At 35.1% G+C, this 27449-nt stretch overlaps 1 protein-coding gene across 1 annotated transcript; it reads left to right on the forward strand.

The window, feature by feature from the left end:
* Positions 1-10692: 10692 nt before the first annotated feature.
* LOC129641562 (olfactory receptor 6C2-like) lies at positions 10693-11628 on the forward strand. The gene has a single exon (XM_055566245.1). It carries the CDS (start codon positions 10693-10695, stop codon positions 11626-11628), a length of 936 nt encoding a protein of 311 aa, XP_055422220.1.
* The last annotated feature ends 15821 nt before the right edge of the window (positions 11629-27449 follow it).

Genomic DNA, 27449 nt, shown 5'->3' on the forward strand with positions numbered 1-27449 from the left:
GAGAGTCCTATGGGCAGAGGAGCCTGGTGGGCTACAGTCAATGGGGTTCAAAGACTCATACATGACTTAGTGACTAACACTTTAACACTAGAGAAGTTTGTTTCACAAAATAGCACGTTAGGTCTACAATCTAAGAACTCTGTATCTATATAGTGTAAGAACCTATACCCTGTGAGAGTTTTTAAATATCCAAATTTGACTTATCTTTAAGTTACGGTCTTTTATTACTAGTGTGTCTATACCGTCATTTGATCTTTGCTGTTGTTCGGTCAGTCACTCAGTCATGTCCAACTCTTTGCAACACCATGGATTGCAGCATGTCAGGCTTTCCAGTCCTTCACTATTTCCCAGAGTTTGCTCAAACTCATGTCCATTGTGTTGGTGACGCTGTCCAACCATCTCATACTCTGTTGTCCCCTTCTCCTCCTACCTCCAATCTTGCCCATCATCAAGGTCATTTCCAATGAGTCAGCTCTTTGCATCAGGTGGCCAAAGTATTGGAACCTAAGCTTCAGTATTACTTCTTCCAATAAATATTCAGGTTTGATTTCCTTTAGGATTGACTGGCGGAGAAGGCAATGGCACCCCACTCCAGTATTCTTGCCTGGAAAATCCCATGGATGGAGGAGCCTGGTAGGCTGCAGTCCATGGGGTCGCTAAGAGTTGGACACGACTGAGCAACTTCACTTTGACTTTTCACTTTCCTGCATTGGAGAAGGAAATGGCAACCCACTCCAGTGTTCTTGCCTGGAGGATCCCAGGGACGGGGGAGCCTGGTGGGCTGCTGTCTATGGGGTCGCACAGAGTTGGACATGACTGAAGCGACTTAGCAGCAGCAGCACCAGCAGGATTGACTGGCTTGATCTTACAGTCCAAGGGACTCTTCAGAGTTTTCTCTAGCACCACAGTTCAAAGGCATCAATTCTTTGGCACTCAGCCTTTTTTATTGTCCAGCTCTCACATCCATACACAACTACTGGAAAAACAACAGCTTTGACTATACAGACCTTTGTCGGCAAAGTAATGATCTTACTTGGTCTTAGATGACTTGCATTAGATAACATATCTAAACATGGTATTGGAAAATATTAGGAAGTACTAATAAATTTTAAACTACAGGTTTAGAGTAACCTTGGTAATTTATTTAGTACCCTGATTTTGACTAAATTCTAAGATGTTTACCATAAGCTCAGAAAAATATTCAAAAGAACTGAAAACGGGAAAATAAAACTGGAAAGATAGAATTTGTTCTATTTGAAAAAGAACTGAGGAATATAACGATAGGTGTTGTTAACCAAAGGCTTAAGAGTAAGCGGATCTGATTAAGAGAAGATACTAGGATAGGAATGTGGCAAATATTAGGAAGAAATACATAGTCCCTACTCATTATATTCTTTCCAAATGGATGTTTATTTTATTATGAAATAATGTTCCTAAAGTTAAAAAAATATGAGGCATACAATTATTTAATAAACACATGCAAAATATTTTCTTTTATTTTAAATAGTAGGACAAGTAAGATGGTAAGTCTGCTGTTCCAGAGGAGAAATCAAGGAATAAATATATAATCAAAAGACTACTGCTCAATATATATTAGAAACTGAAACTACCTAATACATATTGGACTGGTTAACATCATACAATAAAATTGTAACCTTTAGGGTATCATTAGTTAATGTGCCACTTCACAGAGTCTGGAATATATAGTAAAGTCAAATACCTACATATTTTACTGCATATTAAATAATTTTTGGATGAACCTATTTACAATCAGATTGCAAAGACAGGCAATCACGTTCATTCTATATTTCTAAGATTTGGACATTTTTCTCAGGCTTTTAGTTCTGCCAACCCCTGACTTGCCTCCTACCTATTGGCATAATGGGTGGATTTTGAACAATGATACGCTATATTAGATCCATCCTATTCCATTTCCTGTCATGTACTGTATGTCTACAGACAGATTTCATACTCTTTGAAGTCATTTAGCAAAAGGATCTGTCCCAGGTGGTGGGGTAGATGTGGATTTCTAGCACTGCCTACCTAGAGATATAACTCAAGATTTTTTTACGGGATATTCAAAGCTCAGTTTTCAATACCTCTATATAAAACTGGTATTTTCATCTCCATTTACTTACCTTCATTCTAGTTGATTCGGAACTCAAGCAAAAATAAGGGTGGAATTCCTTCAGAACCCATAATCTCAACAATGTGAAAGAGAGACCCAGACACTTTTGTATTATGTAAGTAATATTACAAACTGGAAGCCAAATTTGACAATACACTTCAAAATTCTAAAATGTAAGGCTTTTGCCTCAAAAATTCTTTTTCTGATAAAATAAACTAAGGAAATAAAAGACATTTATACAGAACATAATATGTACTTTTATAATAGCTAAATATGAGAAGCTTTATTAAATAATGATTTATCCATGAGGTACAATACAGAAAAATTATAATAAAAATATATATTTTGCATGTAAATATTTACAGTTTTTGGCTTAGAAATTGACTGTAAGTATACAACTTTCATATATATATAATATACTTGTGTAAATATTTTTCCATTGAAAACATAGACATAAAGCCACTTTGTTGTGTTTTCTTTTTTTTTTTTATTTAACTTTACAATATTGTATTGGTTTTGACATATATAACAGTCTTTTGGACTCTATGGGAGAGGGAGAGGATGGGATGATTTGGGAGAATGGCATTGAAATATGTATAACATCATATAAGAAACGAGTCGCCAGTCCAGGTTCGAAGCACGATACTGTTGTGTTTTCTTAATACTTTGTTATTTGTGGGTTGAAGAGTATCCAGAAATATGTTTACATCAGGACATTATTGTTTTACTCTTGGAATGTGTCTAATAAAATGGCAGCATTTTCTCCAAGGACCCTATTCCCATTGCTGCCTCTATCAGGTATTTCGCCAAAATTCAGTGCACATTAGATTCATTGGTCATGTTTCAGCTTAAGTCAGGAATGACTCTATTTATCCAAACAGCGGGCTCCTGCACATACATAACAGTCTGAGACAATAAAACATTCATTTTATTCACTATGTAAAAATCTATCCTTGCTGAGAGACATCAGCAATTACCATTTTCAAAATCTTCTAAGAATCAACTTATATTTCTCAGATATTTTAAATAAATGATTTTGTTACTTCAACTCTAAGACATAAGACCTTTATTCATAGGTCTAAATAGAATAGAACCTTAATGAGAGTCAGTTGGCAACTCAGCACTATCCACTGCAAAAACTGCCTGTGAATATGTATGTCCTCAAGAGAGGGGCATTTGTGCATGTGTTTGAGACCATTTATACTTTCAATTTCATCTTGGGGATGATTATGATTACACAGCTAATTAAAGTCATGATTACCTTCCATTGGAGTAAGTTCTTTGGTAATTTCAGTTTTTTTCTTCATTCACTATTCTAGTTCCTTGGTGTCGGCAAACCATCAGACTTATCTATTTAAAACTCAGAGACGGCAATACATTAATCTGGATATATCTAAAAAAAAAAATCAGTATTTCTAACAGATTTTCACTTTCAGTTCAGTTCAATTCAGTACAGTCGCTCAGTCATGTCCGACTCTTTGCGACCCCGTGAATCGCAGCACGCAAGGCCTCCCTTGCGTGACCACTATGTGGTCATCTGCAAACCTTTACATTATGCAACCATCATGAACAGTAGAGTCTGTGGAAGACTTTTTATTCGCTGTTGGATAGCAGGTTGCCTGGTCATATTTCCACCAGCTTCCCTGGGCTTAGAACTGGAATTCTGTGACTCTAATATCATTGATCATTTTCTCTGTGATGCTTTTCCTGTGCTAAAAATCTCTTGTTCAGACACATGGTTCCTAGAACAGATGGTTTTTACCGTTGCTGTGTTGACTCTCATTGGGACATTTCTGTGTGTGTTTATGTCTTATACATACACCATCAAGACTATCATAAAGTTGCTTTCAGCTCAGCAAAAAATGAAGGCCTTTTCTACCTACTCTTCTCACCTGATTGTGATTTCTATCACCTATGGAAGCTGTATTTTCATCTATGTCAAACCTTCAGCAAAGGATGAAGTGACTGCCCCCATGTTAAACCCGTTTATTTATAGTCTGAGGAACAAACAAGTGAAACAAGCTTTTACAGAGTTAATTGAAAGAATTTCATTGATCTTAAAGAAGTAAAGAAATGTTGAAACTAAGCATAAAATATCAATTTAAAAAGAGCAGTGGGCCTCAAGGTCACTATCTTCCTTTATTAACTATTAAGTCCTGGTATATTGTCTGTTCATATTAACATGCTCTTACCACTGTTATTATTGGATCTTGGACCTAAGGTCATCTTTTCAATGCTTGTTGAAATAAAAAACTTGTGTTATTTCAACTCTTGTTGAAAATAAACTTTATCCAAGAGGACATCTCATATGAAGAGAACGTAAAGGGCCTTACTGAAACTCTAACCTTGTTCTGATCAATAAAAGAACTATTAAATATTACATGGAAAAAAATTGAATTATTGAACTGATAGGAAAATAGTGGAGTAATGGTATCCATTGCTTTTTTTAATGCAAACATCCAAAATGCATCTATATGATTATAATTACTCTTCTCAAGCAGGAATTAATTATTTAAGAAAAGAATGAGTTATTACCCACGTCTCTTATATCTCCTGCATTGGCTGGCAGGATCTTTACCACTAGCACCACCTGGAAAGCCGCTTTTTCTGCTCACATCTTGGTAAACTGATAAGAAAGCTCAAGCATTCATTTCTTTGGCTCTGGCAGGATGTTGAAACCACATGCAGGTAATTTCATTCCATCCCTACCTTTTCTGCACCATAGAAACCCCAAGCCAGTCTTCTTTCTCTGTTCTCTCATGCCATTTTCAGACCAGCTGGGGAAGCAAAGAACTTCTGCTCTTCTCAGAGAACTTCATTATGTGAATAAGTAACCTTACAAACCCTGTTCACATGTGTATGTTGTCACCCATCTCCACATCCAAATCACATTTTGCATAAAGCTCCATCCTGTACCTATGAGGGGTGAAGGATGGAGACAAAACTACCACTTGGCTAGACAGTACAGGAAATTCAAAATAATTGTTGTATGTTCTGTCTCCAAGAAATTGTCAAATCATGTTTCAAGATGTAATAGTTTCAATCAACGTTCAGAGATACAAATGTTTTACAGTCACAGACTTAGGTATAATTCTTTATTATGTCTATAACTAACTTTTTGGCCCCAGCTGGGGGTCACTAATACCAATATGAAAGATTAGTTTTCCTGAAGAACCAATCTCTCCTATTTCTTTCTACTGCTCTCAAAGTTTATATTTTATAAATATGAATGATATTTTCAGCCAGATGCCAAGAGAGTTCCACTTCTATTAGGTCCTCAGAAAGTCATACCCAGAAGGAAGACCATCCTTGTTATAATGGTCAAGTTGTCATGAAACATTTTCAGTATCTTGTTGAAAAATCCCATATTTGGCAATGTAGGAAATTAGGATGATCTGTTTTTGTTAGATTATTAGTGTCTTATTCTGAGTTCATTTGTCTTTTTTCAGGCATGCCATGCCAATCTTCGAAAGTTCTCTCATGTGGGGACATCCTCAGGAGATTTCAAATAACAGGTGCTCTGACCACCTTGGACAGTTGAGTCAACAATGTGAATGTTAGCTATCAACACTGTAGGCTAAACTGGTTTTTAAATGTTTAACCAGCAGTAGCCTAATTAAACTTTCTCTGTACCCTGCTTGCATGTTGGAAAATCAGAAAACATCCCTGAGCAAAATTTTCTCTTTTTATTTTTTTTGTGCCTAATTTTATTTTTATTTATTTTTTAATATAAATTTATTTATTTTAATTGGAGGTTAATTACTTTACAATATTGTGTTAAACCCGTGTTTGCTCAATCACTTCAGTCGTGTCTGACTCTTTGCAATCCCATGGACTATAACCTGCTGAGCTACTTTGTCCATGAAATTATCCTGGCAAGAATATTGGAGTGGGTTGCTATTTCCTTCTCTGGGGATGAAACCCATGGCTCTGCAGCTCCTGCATTGACAGACAGATTCTTTACTACTGAGCCACCTGGGCTTTGTTTATTAAGTACCACAATTGTCTTATAAAATTAAAGAAGAAAGCTGAGCCTAACTCTGTTTTGGCTTGGAGTCTATTTACTAAATCACTGGCTTTTTTGCTCCCTGAAATTAATATATGACTAAATAATCTCTTTTCCTCCAGTAGATACTAATTTTAGAGCACAGGATGTTAGAACTGAATGGTTCTTTAGTTCTAACACAACTCCCTTTGCTCATGGTTGAAATATGAGCCTGTGAGAGAAAAATAAATTTGCCAAAAGATTTATTGATTAGAGCAGTTGGAAAGCTGGGATGTTCCAACCCTGTCTGCTCAAATGTGTTTGTCTTGACATTGTTGTTGTTCAGTCACGCAGCTGTGTCCAACTCTTTGTGATCCCGTGGACTGCAGGATGCCAGGCCTCCCTGTCCCTCACCATCTCCCAAGTTCATGTTCATTGCATCGGAGTTTGCCCAAGTTCATGTTCATTGCATTGATGATGCCATCCAGCCATCTCATCCTCTGATGCCCTTTTCTCCTTCTGCCCTCCATCTCTCCCAGCATCAGGGACTTATCCCATTGAGTGGTCTGTGTGCATCAGATGACCAAACTACTGGAGCTTCAGCTTCAACATCACTCCTTCCATTGAATATTCAGGGTGGATCTCCCTTAAGATTGACTGGTTTGATCTCCTGGCTTTCCAAGGGATTTTCAGGAGTCTTCTCTAAAACCACAGTTCAAAGGCATCAATTATTTGGCATTCTGCTTTCTGTATAGTCTAGCTCTCACAACCCTATGTGACCACTGGGAAGACCATAGCTTTGACTATACGGACTTCTGTTGACAGAGTAATGTCTTTGCTTTTCAATACACTGTCTAGGTTTGTCATCTAGGTTTGTGCATGTCTTAGGTCTCCAAAACAAAATAAATTACTTATAGATAGAGACCAAACATGTATATCTGTATTATTAATAGTTTCTTAAGGCTACCATACCAAAGTACAAAAAATTGGATGGCTTAAAACAATAGGAGTTTACTGTTTCACAATACTAGAGGCTAAAAGTCTGAAATCAAGGTCTCAGGTGAGCCACACTCTCTCTGAGAGCTCAAGGGAAGAGCCCTCTTTTCTTCTTGTATTTTCTAGAATTTTCCAGTAATCCTTGGCATTTCTTGTTTCATGGATGCATCTCTCTAATCATTGCCTGTCATCATATGCACGTCTTCTGCCTGTCTGTTATTACTTCATCTTTCCTCTATGCATGTCAGTATCTATGTCCAAGTGTCTCCTCTTACCAGGGCACCAGATATTCTGAAATAGGGATCATCACAATATTCAACATATTGTTTTGTGGAAGCACAATTCAATTCCTAACAGTGTGCACAATGACCTCCCAGTACTCATGTCTTTCCTATATGCAAAACTGTTGAAGTCTGGGGAAAGTATGGACAGACCTTTCTAAAGGAGCAAAATATTCACTTATTTTGTGGAAATTGTCAAAATGAATCTAAATTTTATATGGAAATTTTAGGAGTGCACAGGACAATTTTGAACATTACTAGCAAAGCTACAAGAAAGTTGTGCTAGTGGCAAAGAACCCTCCTGTCAATGAAGGAGACATAAGAGATGCAGGTTCTATCTCTGGATTGGGAACATCTCCTGTTAGAGGGCATGGCAACCCAGCCCAGTATTCTTGCCTGGAGAATCCCATTGACAGAGGAGCCTGGAGGTCTAAAGTCTGTAGGCTCCCAAAGAATCAAACACGACTGACATGACTTAGCATGCACACATGGTTATGTCCAACAAAGCAATACAAATAAGCAACATTTTCAGAAAAGCTGAAGCATCAGAAGCATTGTTTATTTATTTTTTTTTAACCTGGTTAATTTGGTTGTAGTAAACTACAACCAAAACTTGGTTTTGTTTTGGTTGTAGTTTACTAGTTGTACTTTTACCTAGTCAGCTACTCAGTTCAATCTCTCAGTCATGTCCAACTCTTTGCAACCCCATGAACCATCGCACGCCAGGCCTCCCTGTCCATCACCAACTCCCGGAGTTTACTCAAACTCATGTCCATTGAGTTGGTGATGCCATCCAACCATCTCATCCTCTGTCCTCCACTCCTCCTCCTGCCTTCAATACTTCCCAACATCAGGGTCTTTTCAAATGAGTCAGTTCTTTGCATTACATGACCAAAGTATTGAAGTTTCAGCTTCAACATCAGTCCTTCCAATGAACACTCAGGACTGATCTCCTTTAGGATGGACTGTTTGGGTCTCCTTACAGTCTAAGGGACTCTAAAGAGTCTCCTCCAATGCCACAGTTCAAAAGCATCGATTCTTCAGTGCTCAGCTTTCTTTACAGTCCAACTCTCACATCCATACATGACTACTGGCAAAACCATAGCCTTGATGAGATGGACCTTTGTTGGCAAAGTAATGTCTCTCCTTTTTAATATGCTGTCTAGGTTAGTCATAACTTTCCTTCCAAGGAGTAAGCGTCTTTTAATTTCATGGCTGCAGTCACCATCTGTTAGGACATGATATACATTTTATGGATTAATTTCTGAAATATTTATTTAAGAAATAAATAAACACAAGAGAAAAGCAGGGCTCTTTGATTTTCAAAATGATTTGGATAATATAAATATAAACATAAAATATTTAGAGCAGTGCATCATTTTTGTTCCCTGTGCACCAATCTCTAAACTGTTTCATCTTCTCTCCTCTGAGGATACTACTCCTCAGAGCTGCATGTTGTAGGCTTTTTGCCAACATTATGACACTAAAGAGTCTATAGTGATTTTATTGAATCTGGGCCTCTAAGGACCCTTTTGTTTATTCATTATGTTATAAATATGCTAAATAAAGCAAATGCCAACTTTGTTAATGTGCAAACCTCTCTTTGCCCTTAGAAGTCAGAATATAAAGATCTCCGAAGGCTTAAAAAATTCTTAGTAATTTTCAACTCTTGGAACTGCTTTTTATTTCAGGTATAGGCAGAAAAAGAAATTATCTTCTAGGTTTATAATAGCCAGAGTGATTTGTGAGGAAATTGTTTTAATTTTTGGTGATGAATAATAGAAAGACTTATGCAATACCAAACAGCATATAGAGTGAAGTTATGACCAAGAGAGAACAGAAAGGCACAAATTAATTTTAGCCTTAAGTACCAATGTTGCTAAACAATCACCTGAATTATGACTGACTGGCAAAAAGTAAGTACAATAAAGTTTTTATTTTCAGTATTCTTAGTAAGAAATGGTCATAGATTACTATGTAAGAAATACATTATATTTGTGTTTATCAAGTCAGAACTCTTAGTGTATATTCTGATATTTCTTAATGAAACCAAAATTATTTATTGTATGTCAGTTGTAAAATTTATTATCCTTCCAAAGTTAAATTAAGGACAAATTATTTTTAAGCATTAATTGTGAAGTACAATTTGAGCTATATCAAGACAATAAGCAGCTACCTTATCCTTGATCATAACATAAACAAAAAATATATACACATTAACACATACAAATAAGATCATCTCTCCCAAAAAAAGGTCATACAGTCTGCTAATTTATCATCTATTTTGACATCCCTCTCTTTCTTTAAAAATACTGATTTATTAGAATGTTTTAAAAAATGAGAAATTAATCAGTTACATCCTAGGTCAATTACTTTCTCAAACTCTGATTTATAACATCTAGGAAAAATTGAGTTTCATGTAATGAACTGTATTAATGATTGAAAAAGACACCATATTATTTTTTAGAACACTGATAAACTGACTGGAATGTGAAAGGCTGAGTTCAGTATCACAGTGATGTCTTAAGTGCTCACAGCTAGGAGAAGGGAAGGTAGTTAAGCTGTCAAAATGTTCACAGCATCTCAAATTTATCTGCCATGGTTGTACCCTGGGTAGCCCCTCACTTGGAAAAGCTTTCAGCCTTCAAGCAAAGAATAAACCAAAACTGTTTCCTTGTGTATGATAGTAGCTGTAAACCCTGGAGTTTAGTTGGGAACACTATAAATTTGGGCAAACAGTTGAGCCTTACTCCTTGTATCATTAGCAAGGAGTATATTTACTCTATTTTTTAAGAGCATATTTAAAATGTTTGCTCTAAAGACAGGAAAAAAAGTTAAATCACATAAAATAATTCAATTCTGCAGGGGAAATTTCTTAATTGTTGATTGACAAAGGGAAATCCCAAGCCCTGGAGGCATGAATGAACCCTGAAAACAATTGAAGTTGGTATTTTTATAATTAATAGGTAAAAGTTAAAGAATAACCTTAGGAAAAAAAGTCCTAGTATTACAAAGTATTTTACCACTAGCTTTCATAACTTATGGATATACAGACTAAGCCAAAAATATTAGGAACAAAGATAAAACTATCTGATTGAAAGATGAGGCAAGAATGAAAATACAATAGCTATTAACATATATAAAATAAAATACTACTCATAGACAAGATATTCATTTCAAGACAGTCAAGTCAGTTTGCCTGTCATCTATAGCCAGTATTGAGCACTCATTTTGGCTTCATTACACTCTTTTCAAGTGTCTCTGAATTTTTCCTGATGACTGGGCAAAAGCAGAAATCCTTGATGAGAAACCACACAGTAACAACATTCATCCTGCTGGGACTGACTGATGACCCACGAATAAAAGTTCTAGCTTTCATCTTTCTTTTTTTCACCTACATGTTGAGTGTAGCTGGGAACCTGACCATTATCTTCCTCACCCTCACAGATGGCCATCTCAGGACAGCCATGTACTTGTTTCTCCAAAATTTCTCTTTCTTGGAAATCTCATTCACAACTGCCTGTATTCCCAGATTTCTGTACAATATATCAACTGGTGACAAGGCCATTACCTATACTGCTTGTGCTGTTCAAGTATTTTTTACTTACCTTTTTGGGATAACGGAATTTTTTCTTCTAGCCACTATGTCCTTTGACCGCTATGTGGCCATCTGCAAACCCCTGCATTATGTGACCATCATGAATAACAGAGTTTGCCACAGGCTTATTATCAGCTGCTGGATGGCTGGTTTGTTGATCATCATTCCCTCACTTAGTCTGGGCCTCAATCTGGAATTCTGTGACTCTAATGTCATTGATCATTTTTTCTGTGATGCCGCTCCCCTTCTAAAGATATCATGCTCAGACACATGGTTCATAGAGAGAATGATTCTAGTGTGTGCTGTCTTGACTTTCATCATGACCCTCGTGTGTGTTGTTCTGTCCTACATGTATATCATTATGACAATTCTAAGATTATCTTCTTCTCAGCAAAGGAAAAAAGCCTTTTCAACCTGTTCTTCCCACATAGTTGTGGTTTCCATCACTTATGGCAGCTGCATCTTCATATATATCAAACCTTCAGCCAAGAAAGACATGGCTCTTAATAAAGGAGTTTCTCTTCTCATTTCTTCTATTTCACCAATGTTGAACCCATTTATTTATACTCTAAGAAATAAGCAAGTAAAGGAAGCCTTGCAGAACTTCATCAAAAATATTGAATTCTTCTTAAAGAAGTAAGAAAAAAAAGTAGTTCACTGGTCATAATGAAAGAATAAATATTTTTTCAACCTCACTAGTAAAATTTTAATCATAATCAAGCCTTCCCTTAATCCAAGTCTATGTCCCAACCACCAATGCTTAAGCAGCTGTTGACTGATTTTATGAAGACCTACAAGATCTTCTAGAATTAACAACAACAACAAAAAGATGTCTTTTTCATCACAGGGGATTAGAATACAAAAGTACAAAGTCAAGAGATACCTGCCTTGGAGGACAAAATTTCCTATGACAAAGGCTAACAGAGTTTCATAGAGAACACACTGGTTAGCACACACCCTTTTCCAACAACACAAGAGATGACTCTACACATGGACATCACAAAATTATCAAAGCTGAAATCATATTGATTATATTCTTTGCAACTAAAGATTGAAAAACCCTATACAGTCAGAAAAATAAGACATGGAGCTGACTATGGCTCAGATCATCAGCTCCTTATTGCAAAATACAGGCTTACATTGAAGAAAATAGGGGAAACCACTAGATCATTCAAGTTTGACCTAAATCAAATCCCTTATGACTATACAGTGGAGGTGATGAATAGATTCAGGGGATTAGATCTGGTACCCAAAATGCTTGAAGAACTATGGATAGAGATTCATAACATTGTACAGGATGTGGTGACAAAAACTGTCCCAAAGGAAAAGAAATGCAAAATGGCAAAGTGGTTGTCTGAAGAGGTATTATAAATAGCTTAGAAAAGAAGAGAAGTGAAAGGCAAAGGAGAAATGGAAAAATATACCCAACTGAATGCAAAGTTCCAGAGAAGAGGGAGGAGAGATAAGAGAGCCCTCTTAATTGAAAAAGGCAAAGAAGTAGAGGAAAACAACAGAATGGGAAACACTAGAGATTTCTTCAAGAAAATTGGAGATGTCAAGGGCATATTTCATGCAAAGTTGGGCACAATAAAGGACAGAAATGGTAAGGACCTAACAAAAGCGTAAAAGATTAAGGGGTGGCAAAAATCCACAGAAGAACTCTGTGGATTTATGAGAAGAAAAGGTCTTAATTACCCAGATAATCACGATGGTGTGGTCACTTACCTAGAGCCAAACATCCTGGACTGTGAAGTCAAGTGTTCCTTAGGAAACGTTACTACAAACAAAGCTAGTGGAGTTGATGGAATTTCAGCCAAGCTTATTTAAATCCTAAAAGATGAGGGTGTTAAAGTGCTGCACTCAATATACCAGCAAATTTGGAAAACTGAGCAGTGACCACAGGACTGGAAAAGATCAGCTTTCATTCCAATCCCAAAGAAAGGCAATGTCAAAGAATGTTCAAACTACCATACAGTCACAGTCACACTCACTTCACAGGCTAGCAAGGTAATGCTCAAAATCCTTCAAGCTAGGTTTCAGCAGTTTGTGAACTGAGAACCTGCAGATGTACAATCTGGATTTAGAAAAGGCGAGGAACCAGAGATCAAACTGCCAAAGTCCATTAGATCATAGAAAAAGCAAGGGATTCCAGAAAAGCATCTACTTCTGCTTCTTTGACTACACTAAAGACTTTGACTCTGTGGATCACAACAAACTGGAAAATTCTGAAAGAGATAGGAATACCAGACCAGCTTACCTACCTCCTGAGAAACCTGTATGCACATCAAGAAGTAACAGTTAGAACTGGACATAGAACAGACTGATTCAAAACTGGGAAAGGAGTATGTCCAAGCTATATATTATCACCCTGCTTATTTAACTTTTATACAGAACACAATATGTGTAATGCTGGCCTGGACGAATCACGAGCGGGAATTAAGATTACCAGGAGAAATATAAACAGCTACCAATACGCAAATGATACCACTCTAATGACAGAAAGCAAAGAGGAACTAAAAAACTTCTTGATGAGAGGAGAGTGAAAAAGATGGCTTAAAATTTAACATTCGAAAAACTAAGATCATGGCATCCAGTTCCATCACATTATGGCATATAGATAGTGAAAAAGTAGAAATAGTGACAGTGAATTTTATTTTCCTGGGCTCCCATATCACTGAAGACAGTGACTGCAGCCATGAAATGAAAATACACTTTCTCCTTTGAAGAAAAACTATGACAAACATAGTGTATTAAAAAACAGAGGCATCACTTTGCTGACAAAGGTTCATATAGTAATACATACAGTTTTTTCTGGTAGTCATGTGGATGTGAGACTTGGACCCTGAAGAAGGGTCCAAGAATTGGACCAAGGGTCCAAAGAATTAATGCTTTTGAATTGTGGTGCTAGAGAAGACTCTTGAGAGTACCTTGGACACCAAGGAGGTCACACCAGTCAATCCTAAAGGAAATCAACCCTTAATATTCGTTGGAAGGACTGATGCTGATGCTGAAGCTCCAATACTTTGGCCAGCTGATGCAAAAATCTGATTCATTGGAAAAAACCCTGCTGCTGGGAAAGATTGAGAGCAAGAGAAAAAAGGGATGACAGAGGATGAGATGGATGTATGATATCACTGATTCAATGGACATGACTTTGAGAAAGCTCCAGGAGTTAGTGAAGGACAGGGTAGCCTGGATTGCTGCAGTCTATAGGGTTGCAAAGTGTCAGACACGGCTTAGCAACTGAACAACAATAATCTCATTTCAAGTTTTTTGTTTGTTTTTTAACATTTTGCAACCTCTTTAATTTTACTGATTGGGTACTATTTCAATTTGATTCCTCTGTTTCAAATTTGTTTAATAATTCCATCCATATGGATATGTTTATAACAATATTTGGGTTAAAAGTTGTAAGTAAGGCCTAATTCAGTAATTAAAAGCAAAAGTTTCAGTTGTTCAGTTGCTGAGTCATGTCCAACTCTTTGTGACCCAATGGACTGCATCATGCTAGGCTTCCCTGTCCTTCACTATCTCCCAGAATTTGCTCAAACTCCTGTCCATTGAGTCAGTGATGCCATCCAACCATGTCATCCTTTGTCACCCCCTTCTCCTCCTGCCCTCAGTCTTTCCCAGCATCAGGGTCTTTTGCAGAGAGTCAGGTCTTAGCAACAGATAGCCAAAGTATTGGAGTTTTAGCATCACCATCAGTCCTTCCAATGAATATTCAGGGTTGATTTCCTTTAGGATTGACTGGTGTGTTCTCCTTGCTGTGCAAAGGACTCTGAAGAGTCTTCTCTAGCACCACAGTCTGAAAGCATCAGTTCTGTGGTGCTCAGTCTCCTTTATGGTCCAACTCTCACATCTGTACATGACTATGGAAAAAACTCTACAGATTTTTGTCAATGTGAATAAAGACACTTCAAAATGTATCCAAACAAAATAAATGTAAATACAACTCAGAGATGGAATATAAGATCTTAATAGTTGTGTGGTTAAAAAATTCAGAAGTGACTCAATAACATGAAACTAAGTTGACCAATGGCACCCCACTCCAGTACTCTTGCCCGGAAAATCCCATGGACGGAGGAGCCTGGTAGGCTGCAGTCCGTGGGGTCGCTAAGAGTCAGACACAACTGAGCGACTTCACTTTCTCTTTTCACTTTCATGCATTGGAGAAAGAAATGGCAACCCAATCCAGTGTTCTTGCCTGGAGAATCCCAGGGATGGGGGAGCCTGGTGTGCTGCCGTCTATGGGGTCACACAGAGTCGGACACGACTGAAGTGACTTAGCATAGCATAGCATAGCAAGATGACCAAACTGATATACAGTCAATGGAGTGCAGAATTATAATTCAATCTTCTGCTGCTGCTGCTGCTAAATTGCTTCAGTCTACCCAACCACAAATTCAGATCAGTTTAAAAAAAAAAAAAAAGAAGAAGAGAAACAGATTCTCTAATGTATTGAAAATTTGAACCTTGATTGTAAAGCATTGATGTGGCATTTTAAAGTCTATAAATCAGACATAAAATTTTAAATGTAAATATTTAAAATAAACAGTTTAAACTTAAATACCCAACTTCAATAAACTTAAAAATTTGAGACAAGTTAGAGCATACCTAGCAAACAATAGGGCTTCCCAGATGGCTCAGTGGTAAAAATCTGCCTGCCACTAAAGGAGACCCAGGAGATGTGGTTTAGATCTCTGGGTCAGGAAGATCCCCTGGAGTAGGAAATGGCAACCAGCTCTAGTATTTTTTGCCTGGAAAGTTCCACGGACAGAGGAACCTGGTGGGCTCATCTACGGGATGGCAAAGAGTCAGCTAGAACTGAGCGACTGAACACAGCAAGCAATAACATGGTAAATATCTATAGAAAGCACACAGTTATAAAGTTTGTATGTCTAAGACATTTGTATGTATAAATTTGTACTTGACAGTAATTTATGTACTTACTAATCTTCGATAATAACATTTTTCAAAGTAGATTAAAAATAAAGTGGAATACTCATTTTAAGCAATTAGAAAAACTATACAATGAAACAAAGTAGAGTGAACAATGAAAGATTAAGATAAAAAGCAAAAGCAATTAAGTGTTAAATTTAAGGCAAATAATTCAGAGATTGATTCTCTGTAAAAATTAAGGAAAAATAATCTTACATACCCAAATACAGAGAAAAAAGACAGAAATTAATATATTTGAGGTTAAGAATTAGAAACAAGATATAAATATCAATACATGGGAGATTCAAATATATATAAACACATACTTCATTCAATTTTACAATAAATTTTACAGAAACACTGAAAGATAAAAACTTCTTGGTAAAATATGAAAAAAGGAATTATGTATTTAAATACAGCAAAACTCATATAATTTATTGGATAAGTGAAAATTTCAGACTGTAAAGTGGAAAGAGAATAATTTTAAAAAAATTCTCACTAACTTAATAAATTTTCTAAATAATTTCAGCCTAAATAAATCCATTCCATTCCATAAAAAAAAATTTAACTTCATTTAAGTGTATAAATAAAAGTTTTCTCTATAAATATCTGTAAGTACATGTTAGGAACATATTAAAAGAAAAAAGAACAAGACCAACTAGAGTTTAATCTAAAAAAAAAGCTATGCCTCAGTCAAATCTATCCATATACTTTATCATATCCATTTTTAATGATACACATCAGAAGAGTAGATAAATAGATGGTGAAAATCTTTCATAAAATTTAATAATTAAAAATTTACAATTAAATGAGAACATGGTAAAATAATTAATAAAACTATTTATAAAAAATAAAATTTATTTTACAGAATAAATTGCTGATAGACTACGAATAGACTTAGGCTTCCCTAGTGGCTCAATTGTTAAAGAAACTGCCTGCAACGCAGGAGACCCAGGTTCAATCCCTGGGTTGGGAAGATCCCCTGGAAAAGGAATTGGCAACTCACTCCAGTACTCTTGCCTGGAGAATTCCATGGATAGAGGAGCGGGACAGTTTATAGTCCATGGGATCGCAAAGTGTCGGACACAACTGTGCAACTTTCTTTTTTTTCTTTCAGACTATGAATATAAATCAAGGACCAAACATGGATGCCTAATTTCATCACACAATGAGGACCAGCAGTGGGACAGCCAGGGCACCCGGCATGTCATCTGGCTACATTGAGTGGCTGAAGGTCATGTCCCTGATAGTTAGGGTCTGGCAAAATGTGGTCCACTGGAGACGGGAATGGCAAACCACTTCAGTATTCTTACCTTGAGAACCTCATGAACAGTATGAAAAGGCAAAAAGATATAACACTGAAAGATGAACCCCCCAGGTAGGTAGGTGTCCAATATACTACTGGGGAAGAGCAGAGAAATGACTACAGAAAGAATGAAGAGGCTGAGCCAAAGTGGGAAAGAAGCCCAGTCATAACAAAACACTCTCTTCCAACAACACAAGAGATGACAACAATAATTTCATCCTTGTTATTCAACATTGTTTTATGGTCTTGAAACATCATAAGAAAATAGACAAACTATAAATAGAATTCGATATAAATGCTAAGCAGAAGATATAAAATATCGCTTTTAACAATTTAAATATGCATATTTTATGCATCATTAACCTGAATATAAAATTTTATAATGTATGATAGCTTATCATTTACATCATAATATATTTAAATGGCAGCATTTTTTTCTGTATAGCAGTAAAATAAACCATGTCTGTGAATTAATGTTGTTTTAAGTTCATATAAAGAGGTACATAGTAAAAGAAAAAATATCATATATTAACACATATATATGAAATCTAGAAAAATGTTACTGATGAACATATTTGTAACTCAAGACATAGATAATGGACTTGTGGACACAATGAGGGAAAGAGAGGATAGGATGAATTGAGAGAGTAGCACTGACATATACACTACCAGGTGTAAAATATTAATAGATAGCTAGTGGGAAACTGTTGTGCAGCACAGGGTGCTCAACTCTGTTCTGTGATGACCTGGACGGGTGGGAATACGGTACGGGAGGGAGGCTCAAGTGGGAAGGAATATATGTATGTTTATAGCTGATTCATATTGTTCTTCAGCAGAAACTAATACAACATTGCAAAGCAACTATTCTCCAATTAAAAAAAAATTAAAAAGAAGTACACACTCTTCCACTAACATTATTGAAAGAGGTATAAATTCAAGAAACTTATAGAGAAATAATAGGATTTAGATGAGAATTTAAGATGGATAAGGATATTTTTTTTTTAAAAAATCAGTGGTATATTTTGTATAAGAATAAATATTTAAAAAGCATAATAAGAAACCAATTTCAATCAAAACAATAAAGAAAGGATGCCATTAAGGAATAAAGCAGGTTTCTAAATGAGGAAAGAGACACAATCAATTTAAAGATATATGAAACGAGTTGCCAGTCCGGGTTCGATGCACGATACTGGATGCTTGGGGCTGGTGCACTGGGACGACCCAGAGGGATGGAATGGGGAGGGAGGAGGGAGGAGGGTTCAGGATGGGGAACACATGTATACCTGTGGCGGATTCATTTTGATATTTGGCAAAACTAATACAGTTATGTAAAATTTAAAAATAAAATAAAATTAAAAAAATAAATAAATAAAATTAAAAAAATAAAAAAAAATAAAGATATACAATTATGGAAACACATAATTTTTAAAGTTATGTTATTCTTGGCTGCAAAGCAACACACCAAAAGTGTAATAATTCACCTAAAACTAACATATAGAATTTAATATAATTATCATTAAAATTCCAACAGATATGCCATTCATTACATAAAATTATTTGTAGATGTGCCTGGAAGACTAAAACTCACAAACTTCCCACTAATGTATAAGTAAGAGCCATTGAAATAAATTTAAATTGTGTATTTGCCTAGAAATAATTAATGCATAGAACAAAAATATAAAAATGGTTTTGTGTAAATAAACTAATGTATTCAATTACAAAAATGAAGCTGGAGTTCAGTATGAAAAGAATTAATGAATGAATGTTGTGACTAAAACTTATTCTTCTGCAAGTAAATATGTTAGACCTATTTTTCACAACATAAACAATGGATTCAATGACTTAGACATTACTTATTGATCTGCTAGTAGATTGGTAGGTTGATTGATGAATGATATAGACACACATGTTCAGTGTGCATATGAATTTCTCATAAAAAATATTTAATAGTGTGGTTAAGACATCACAATGAAAAAATAAAAAAAAGAACATTAAAATAAAGGAAAGAGATGTCATACTTTTGAAAATACTCAATTTAAAACATTATAATACACAATGTACTATGTCAATTTATCCCAATCAAACTGAGGAAAAAAATCTCTTTTCTAACCTAGAGGTAATACAGCAAACAAATGCATAGAAAAAATTGTTTATCTTTCAGAGTAATCAAGGAACTGCAAGAGAAAAAGTTTTAAAATAGCTTTTTATATCTACTGCAACAGCAAAATTATAGCTTTTTATTACAGTAACTGTCAATGTTGAAATGAAACTATGTATTCATCAGTTCAGTTCAGTTCAGTCGCTCAGTCGTGTCCGACTCTTTGCCACCCCATGAATCGCAGCACACCAGGCCTCCCTGTCCATCACAAACTCCTGGAGTTCACTCAGACTCACGTCCATTGAGTCAGTGATGCCATCCAGCCATCTCATCCTCTGTCATCCCCTTCTCCTTCTGCCCCCAATCCCTCCCAGCATCAGAGTCTTTTCCAATGAGTCAACTCTTCACATGAGGTGGCCAAAGTACTGCAGTTTCAGCTTCAGCATCATTGCTTCCAAAGAAATCCCAGGGCTGATCTCCTTCAGAATGGACTGGTTGGATCTTCTTGCAGTTGATCACAATTATTAATGCAATACTTTTAGAAAAGAATATGGCAATAAAGAACAGTAGCCATAAATATATTTTAAGTAAAAATAAAATATTTTATAAGTAAAATTATACCATAAACTAAGTTTAAAAAAAAGCATATGCTAGATTAATATCTAAATTATAAGAGAGCTCTTACATATACAAACAGAATGTATAAGTAATTAAATAAAGAATAGGGTTCAGGATGGGGAACATGTATACCTGTGGCGGATTCATTTCGATATTTGGCAAAACTAATACAATATTGTAAAGTTTAAAAATAAAATAAAATTAAAAAAAAAGAATAGGAATACATAATTGCCTATGGGTAAATCAAATTTAGAGGCAAATAGTAAAGTAAAAAAAGTAATAATAATAATTAAAAAAATAAAAAAATAAATATATGGAAATTTGTTTAAACTCATTCACAGTCCAATACAAAATTAAGCGACATTGAGATACTGGGGATGTTGAAAAGAGTTCTTAACCTCTTTCTTTTTTTTTTTTTTTTAATTATTTTTTATTTATTTATTTTTTTTAACTTTACAATATTGTATTGGTTTTACCTCTTTCTTATTACAACCATTGGGAAATGACTACTCTCACAGTGTCTATTGAAATGTAAGTTGCTATGTAAATGCGATTTGTTGATAATTGTAAACAAAATGTAATTGTAAATGAAATATAAATTACAATATTGCATTACTATATTTACTTAAGCTGCTAAAGGAAACAAACTAGTCCATAGTGACAATTTAACAGTGGTTGCCTGAGGAGTAGGGAGGTGCAGGAAGACTAGGGCACAGGAGATAATAAAAATCCATCAACACTTAGGGGTGATAGACATGTTCACTTTTTTATTATGTAAATGTTTTCACTGGAGTGCACATATGTCAAAACTTTAAAAATGTGCAGTTTATTGTATTATGATTTTCCTTCGATAAAGCTCTTAAGAGAAATAAGAAAATGAACAGAATAACCTGATACTTGTCATCCTCTTTTCTCCAAGGACACTAGAGCCAAAACACTTTTTTCTATTTTGCTTTTGCAAAATAAAATTACTCCAAAGATTCATTAATGACTTTTCAGCACAAGTCATCAAGGACCTTTTTAAAGGCATTTATTTGCAAGGAGAACAAATTTAAAAAGAAGAAAAAAAAGGCGAGGCTGATATTATTCAAACCTTTGCCTCTGTTCAAAGATACTGAAATACCAGCTCTTGCAAAAGAGGAGGGAGTCTAAGGCATTTCACTGCCATTAGGATCATTTTTTCCCCACCTTTTAAAAGTTAATCTATATACAAAACTATTTCTTAGGCTTTTCCCAGGAAAGTCAAACCAATTTTTAGAGACAGCAGTTTCAGAAAGCTTTCTATATGTTCAAACACCCTGTGAGAGTGATAAACGATGCATGAGCCAAGCGGAAGTTTCTATGAAAATCTTCATCGAACTTTCCATTTTCAATTAAATGCCTTTAGGAATTTTAATCAACTTAAGGAAGTTATGATTGACACAAAAGTAAGTGTGATGTTTGCATCATTTGTAATATTTCTGTTTGGTTAATTTCAGTTGAAATTTTCTCAGACAAAAAGGAAATTCATGTGCTTGCATTAACCTAAGATCTATGAGCTATAATTTCTGTATTTTACAAAGTCTTCAAAAATATGTATGAAATATCTTAATAGAAATAGGCGGATATATAAATGAAAATCCAAATATAGTATATATGCAGAAATAGCATCAGCTATACCATCAATCTCAAGTTGGAAAATATACGTACGTGTGTGTGGTGTGTCTGTGTACTTCTTCCTTCATCACACTAGGAGATTAGTTGCAGTAACGTCACTCATTGGAAATCCCTCCTTTTGAATATTTATTGAAAGATAAATGAACCAAAATGTTTGTTGTATGTCAATGTCAATTAGCTTATGGAATTATCTTTTTTTTTATTTTTTTATAGTCTGCCTTTCTTGATTATCCATTTTAAATAATCAGTGTGTACATGTCAACCCTAAAATCCCAATTATTCCCTCCCCCTGCCATCATCTCCATCTGGGATGGTAAATTCATTCTTTAAGTCTATGAGGTATGTCTTATAAGACTATTTCAAAAAAATACAGTTTTTGAACATTGAGTAATGTCCATACCACATTGAAGAAGGATACATAATGATACATATGTAGCCTCAGAGATAAAAAAAAAAAAAAAAAAAAAGGATGACAAGAAGTAGATAGATGGCAATAATCATTCCCTACTACTTCTGAATTAAATCTAATATATATGTTGTATATGACCCAAATTCTATGGGAGGGTCCTAGTTTTCAAAACTATGAGCCTAGATCAGCACTTCACCCCCATACTGGTGGCTGCCAACACAAGGATTTAATGTTATGAATTGGACAAACCATCAGATACAGCTCTTCTCCTACCTCAGTATGAATAAAATGCAACTTAAAAACAATGAAGAGAAACTCTTCAAAGGCGCATAAACTATTATTTCAAAGGGAAATTTTTTCACTCATTGATGTAGTATTACAATCTTTGAGACACTTATTCTAAATTGAAAATGATCAATTACCACACTTCAGTAATTAAGTCGGGATGCCTGAAAAAATAACGATGCAGTAGCTTTTAGTATAAACTCAGCATCAATAAAACCCTTGATTTCTGGAATTAACATTGCATTTCTAGATAACTGAGCATAGAAACACAGAATCAATGAAAATACAATTACTTATTTGAAAAACCAGGGTTAGAGGCGAATGACCCTACAGCTTTTCCCACAGTTGCAAATATCACAGTACATGTAAATTAATTTTTTTAAATAGCTCTTCTATAAAAAGGAAAAGCAAAATAACCAGAAAATGTCTGGCTATAAACTGGTATACAAAAAATTGAATAAAAATATTGAGTATCAGAATTTTAGCCCAAATATGAAGAAACACTTTTGTTGTTTTGTTGTTGTGCTTGTTAAATCTAGACACATAAATTTATTAAGAAAATAGTCTTAGGCATTGACAATATATGTGAGACTACATTAGTTGTTGTTGCTATAAGGGTGAGGAAGTTACGATCCCAGCAAACATATTCTCTAGCTAAGTACTAATATAGTGGCAAGTTTTGCTGTTCGTGGGAACACAGAAGTAGGTATGTAGGATAAGGCATCTAGCAGAACTGCACAAAACTTTTCAGAGGAAGTTTTACTTCAACTGAAAATCAATTATTAGGTCTACTCAGTTAAGTTGCTGAATATAGGACAGAGTATATAAGTACTTACAATAATACCATGCACAGATTGTGTGGTTAATAAATGGAATCTGTGAGTACACAGGAAAGGTGATGAAAGTGACAAACCATGTGGATGATCATGACCTGTGATTTAGTCACACTGAAATCGACATGAATGGTTTGGTAGTAGGTTCAATACAGATGTGGATATGCTTGGTGTTCAAGCCAATATATTAAGTCAGAAAAAATCCATTAGTACAAGTAGAAACATGTGTTTATTAACTGAAAAATGTTATATAAAATTATAGCAATTGTGGAGAAACAAGAGAGAGGTATGCAATCAGAAGTGAAGAGGATTTAAATATGCCCAAGCAATCAAAACAAACAGATAATACAGGAAAATCATGTGTAATTTTAAAGTTCCTTTATCAAAGCACTTCTTTTTTGTTTGTAGATTTTTTAATTAAATTTATTTGTCTTAATTGGAGGCTAATTACTTTACAATGTTGTATTGGTTTTGCCATACATTAACATGAATCTGCCACGGGTGTACATGTGCTCCCCATCCTGAACCCCCTTCCTACCTCCCTCCCCATACCATCCCTCTGGGTCTGCTTTTAAAAATATAATAAAATTGTGTTTAAAATGCTGTATGCTGCACAACAGTTTGCACAATGATACTGTTGTTCATGGGAGACAACACACTTATCCACAACAGGAAAAACAAATTAAAAAAAAAAAGAGAACTCTTATTATAAAGCTGGCACAGAGATTCCATATTCTGGTCAAGACTCTAGAGGGAGTCCAAATTGCAAATCATGCGTTAGTATTTTGGGGGCTTCCCAGGTGGTTCAGTGGGTAAAGAATACCCCTACAATGCAGAAGACTCAGGAGAGGCAGGTTCGATCCCTGGGTCAGGAAGATCACCTGGAGGAGGACCTGGAAACCCACTCTAGTATTCTTGCCTGGAGAATCCCATGGGCAGAGAAGTCTGGTGGGCAACAGTCCCTAGGGTCGCAAAGAGCTGGACACAACTGAAGAGACTAAGCATTCACGTTTTAGCATTTTGACAAGAATGGAATTGTTAAGCAAATGCACACTTTAATGATGTGTTGTTTCTTTCACTTAACTCTGAATATGGAAGATTTAGGGGAGTCAAATGAGATTTTCCTACTCATGAAATTACACTACTTTAGCAATGTATTCAATCATATGCATATTGTTTTTTAGTAGTTTCATTCTTTTACAAGTGGTTGACCAGTTTTCCCAGCCTATTATACAGAGTGAAGTAAGCCAGAAAGAAAAACACCAATACAGTATACTAACGCATATATATGGAATTTAGAAAGATGGTAACAATAACCCTGTGTACGAGACAGCAAAAGAGACACTGATGTATAGAACAGTCTTATGGACTCTGTGGGAGAGGGAGAGGGTGGGAAGATTTGGGAGAATGGCATTGAAACATGTAAAATATCATATATGAAATGAGTTGCCAGTCCAGGTTCGATGCACGATACTGGATGCTTGGGGCTGGTGCACTGGGACGACCCAGAGGGATGGAATGGGGAGGGAGGAGGGAGGAGGGTTCAGGATGGGGAACACATGTAAACCTGTGGTGGATTCATTTTGATATTTGGCAAATCTAATACAGTTATGTAAAGTTTTAAAATAAAATAAAATAAAATTAAAAAAAAAAAAAAAGATTATCTTTAATCCATTGTATATTCTTGCCTCCTTTGTCAAAGATAAGGTGTCCATATTGCATGGATTTATCTCTGGGCTTTCTATTTTGTTCCATTGATCTATATTTCTGTCTTTGTGCCAGTACCATACTGTCTTGATGACTGTGGCTTTGTAGTAGAGCCTGAAGTCAGGCAGGTTGATTCCTCCAGTTCCATTCTTCTTAAGATTGCTTTGGCTATTCAAGGGTTTTTGTATTTCCATAGGGTACTGGATGCTTGGGGCTGGTGCACTGGGACGACCCAAAAGGATGGTACGGGGAAGGAGGAGGGAGGAGGGTTCAGGATGGGGAACACGTGTATACCTATGGTGGATTCATGTTGATTTATGGCAAAACCAATACAATATTGTAAAGTTAAAAAATAAAAAGAAAATCTCATGCTCAGACACATGGTTGAAGGAACAGACGGTTATAATCTGTGCTGTGCTGACCCTAAATATGACTCTTATTTGTGTAGTTCTGTCATATGCTTGCATCGACAAGACAATTTTGAGATTCCTTTCCGCTCAGCAAAGGAAAAAGCCCTTTTTGACCTGTTCTTCTCACATGAGAGTGGTTACCATCACCTATGGCACATGCATTTTCATCTACACGAATCCTATAGCAAAGGAAGAAGTGATCATTAAAAAAGTGGTTTCACTCCTCATTTTTTCTGTTTCATCTACGTTGAACTCATTTATTTATACCTTGAGAAACAACCAAGTTAAGAAAGCCTTTAAGGACTCAATGAAAAGAATTGCCTTGCTCTCATCTAAGTATGAAAAAATATTTTTAAAATATCATCTCAAAAGGGTAGGAAGGAGACTTTTTTGAAGCTTATAATTTACTATTAGCAAAATACATATTATTACACTGAACACACATATATATTAGATTAAAATTTAATAAATATTGTTTTGAAACTATGGTAAAAGCTGTCAATAGAATGTATCAGAAATAATGATTTAACTGGTTAGAGCAATAATCTATAAAAACATGTGGATAATCAGGAGAATATAGGCAGGCATATGGGAGCAGAGGTTGCACTATAGATCAGAGACTTAAGGCTGAAGTCTCAGGATTACTGCAGTAAGAGCACTTGTGACACAATAGATGCACATTTAATGAAAGTTTGAATTAGTAAATCGTACTTATTTTCATGGAAAAATTACATTTTTTCCTGAGACGTATTATCTGCAGCTTTTACAGCTGTGAGTCAAGGGAAAAACATTCCCCAGTATATTTGAACCTGTGCCAATATCTAACACCAATTAAGCTTTTATAGCCCAGATTCTATCATAATAATCTAAATGATTAGATACAACAAGTTGAAAAATCCACACAAATGTAATTCCTTGGAAATTATAGCTTTTACACCAAATCAACTAATTACTATCAGGAAAGCAATGAAATACAGATCTAACATCACAGATTTGGAACACTGAAAAAGCTATGGTCAAGAGGAATTCTGTTAACTTAAATTATTCATTATTTACAAAAATGCAAACTAGCCCCAAAGAGGGAATTTGTACTCACCTGAATAAAATGAAAAAAATGAAGAATTTACAAAAGTAAATGGAAAATGTAACTTACTATGGGTAGAAAATGAAGTCAGTTAAGTAAGCTAAAGAGATTAAAAACCACTTCTTTGAAAAGTCCAACAGCATAGGTAAATCCCACTCCAATGAATGTCATGAGTGAAAAACAAATAATCGGTATGTTATTGGGAGATCTGGGACAAACAATAACATAAGAAAGCACAATAATTAGGAAAAATATGAGGGAAAATAAATAAATGATTGCATTTGATTGATTTCAAAGTCTTATTCAAATTTTGCTTTTCTGAAATGGAGGTATTATATGTCATTCAACGAATGATATCAATCATGGTTCAGTTTAATCAGCAACATTTTGTTTTCACTAGTAATACACAATAAAATTGTATTCTTAAAGTGATGTCTTAAAATTGATGAAATTTGATATTTAAAAAAAAAAATCTCGAGGAAATTCTTACATATTCAGAAAACTCAAGAAACTCTAACAGGGAAATAGTGCAATTAATGAGGGAATTTGGTTTCTAGATGAAAAAATGGGAAATATTTAAAAATCAGTAGACAATCATAGCAATAAGCAATGGGAAATTTGTAATATGAGCATGTACATGTGTATTTATGTATTTTGGAATAAGCAATCTATAAGTAATTATAGATTATGTATTGTAGAATCACATATTATTTTATTTGTGTACAGCCATTAAGCAAGTAGAACATTGAAACATGACAAATTTTAATACAGGATATCTGAAGCAGAAACTAAATGATGCAATCAGAAAGAAGAATGGATAGAACAAGACAAAAAAATAAAAATGAAACATTGATCATAAAATCACATGAAATATGAGTTTCAGTAAATATATATACATATATTTGAGTATAAAGAAACTTTTTTAAAATACATTTAATTCTACAATTGAATGATAGATAATTAAATATCTGTTGCCAAGTGAAAGAAATGAAGTTGCAGTCTATTTTGTTAATATTAGTTCAATAAAAATACAAATGTGAAAAGATCAACTCTTTGAATGTGTAAATATTGTACATTATACAATGGAATGTTATTCATCCATAAACAGTGGGAA

This window comes from Bubalus kerabau, chromosome 1 (assembly GCF_029407905.1).
Source record: "Bubalus kerabau isolate K-KA32 ecotype Philippines breed swamp buffalo chromosome 1, PCC_UOA_SB_1v2, whole genome shotgun sequence".
Classification (NCBI taxonomy): Eukaryota; Metazoa; Chordata; class Mammalia; order Artiodactyla; family Bovidae; genus Bubalus; species Bubalus kerabau.

Bases quoted from the DNA above. Each gene is read 5' to 3' on its own strand.
- LOC129641562 (XM_055566245.1), top strand. From the start codon at position 10,693: ATGAGAAACCACACAGTAACAACATTCATCCTGCTGGGACTGACTGAT.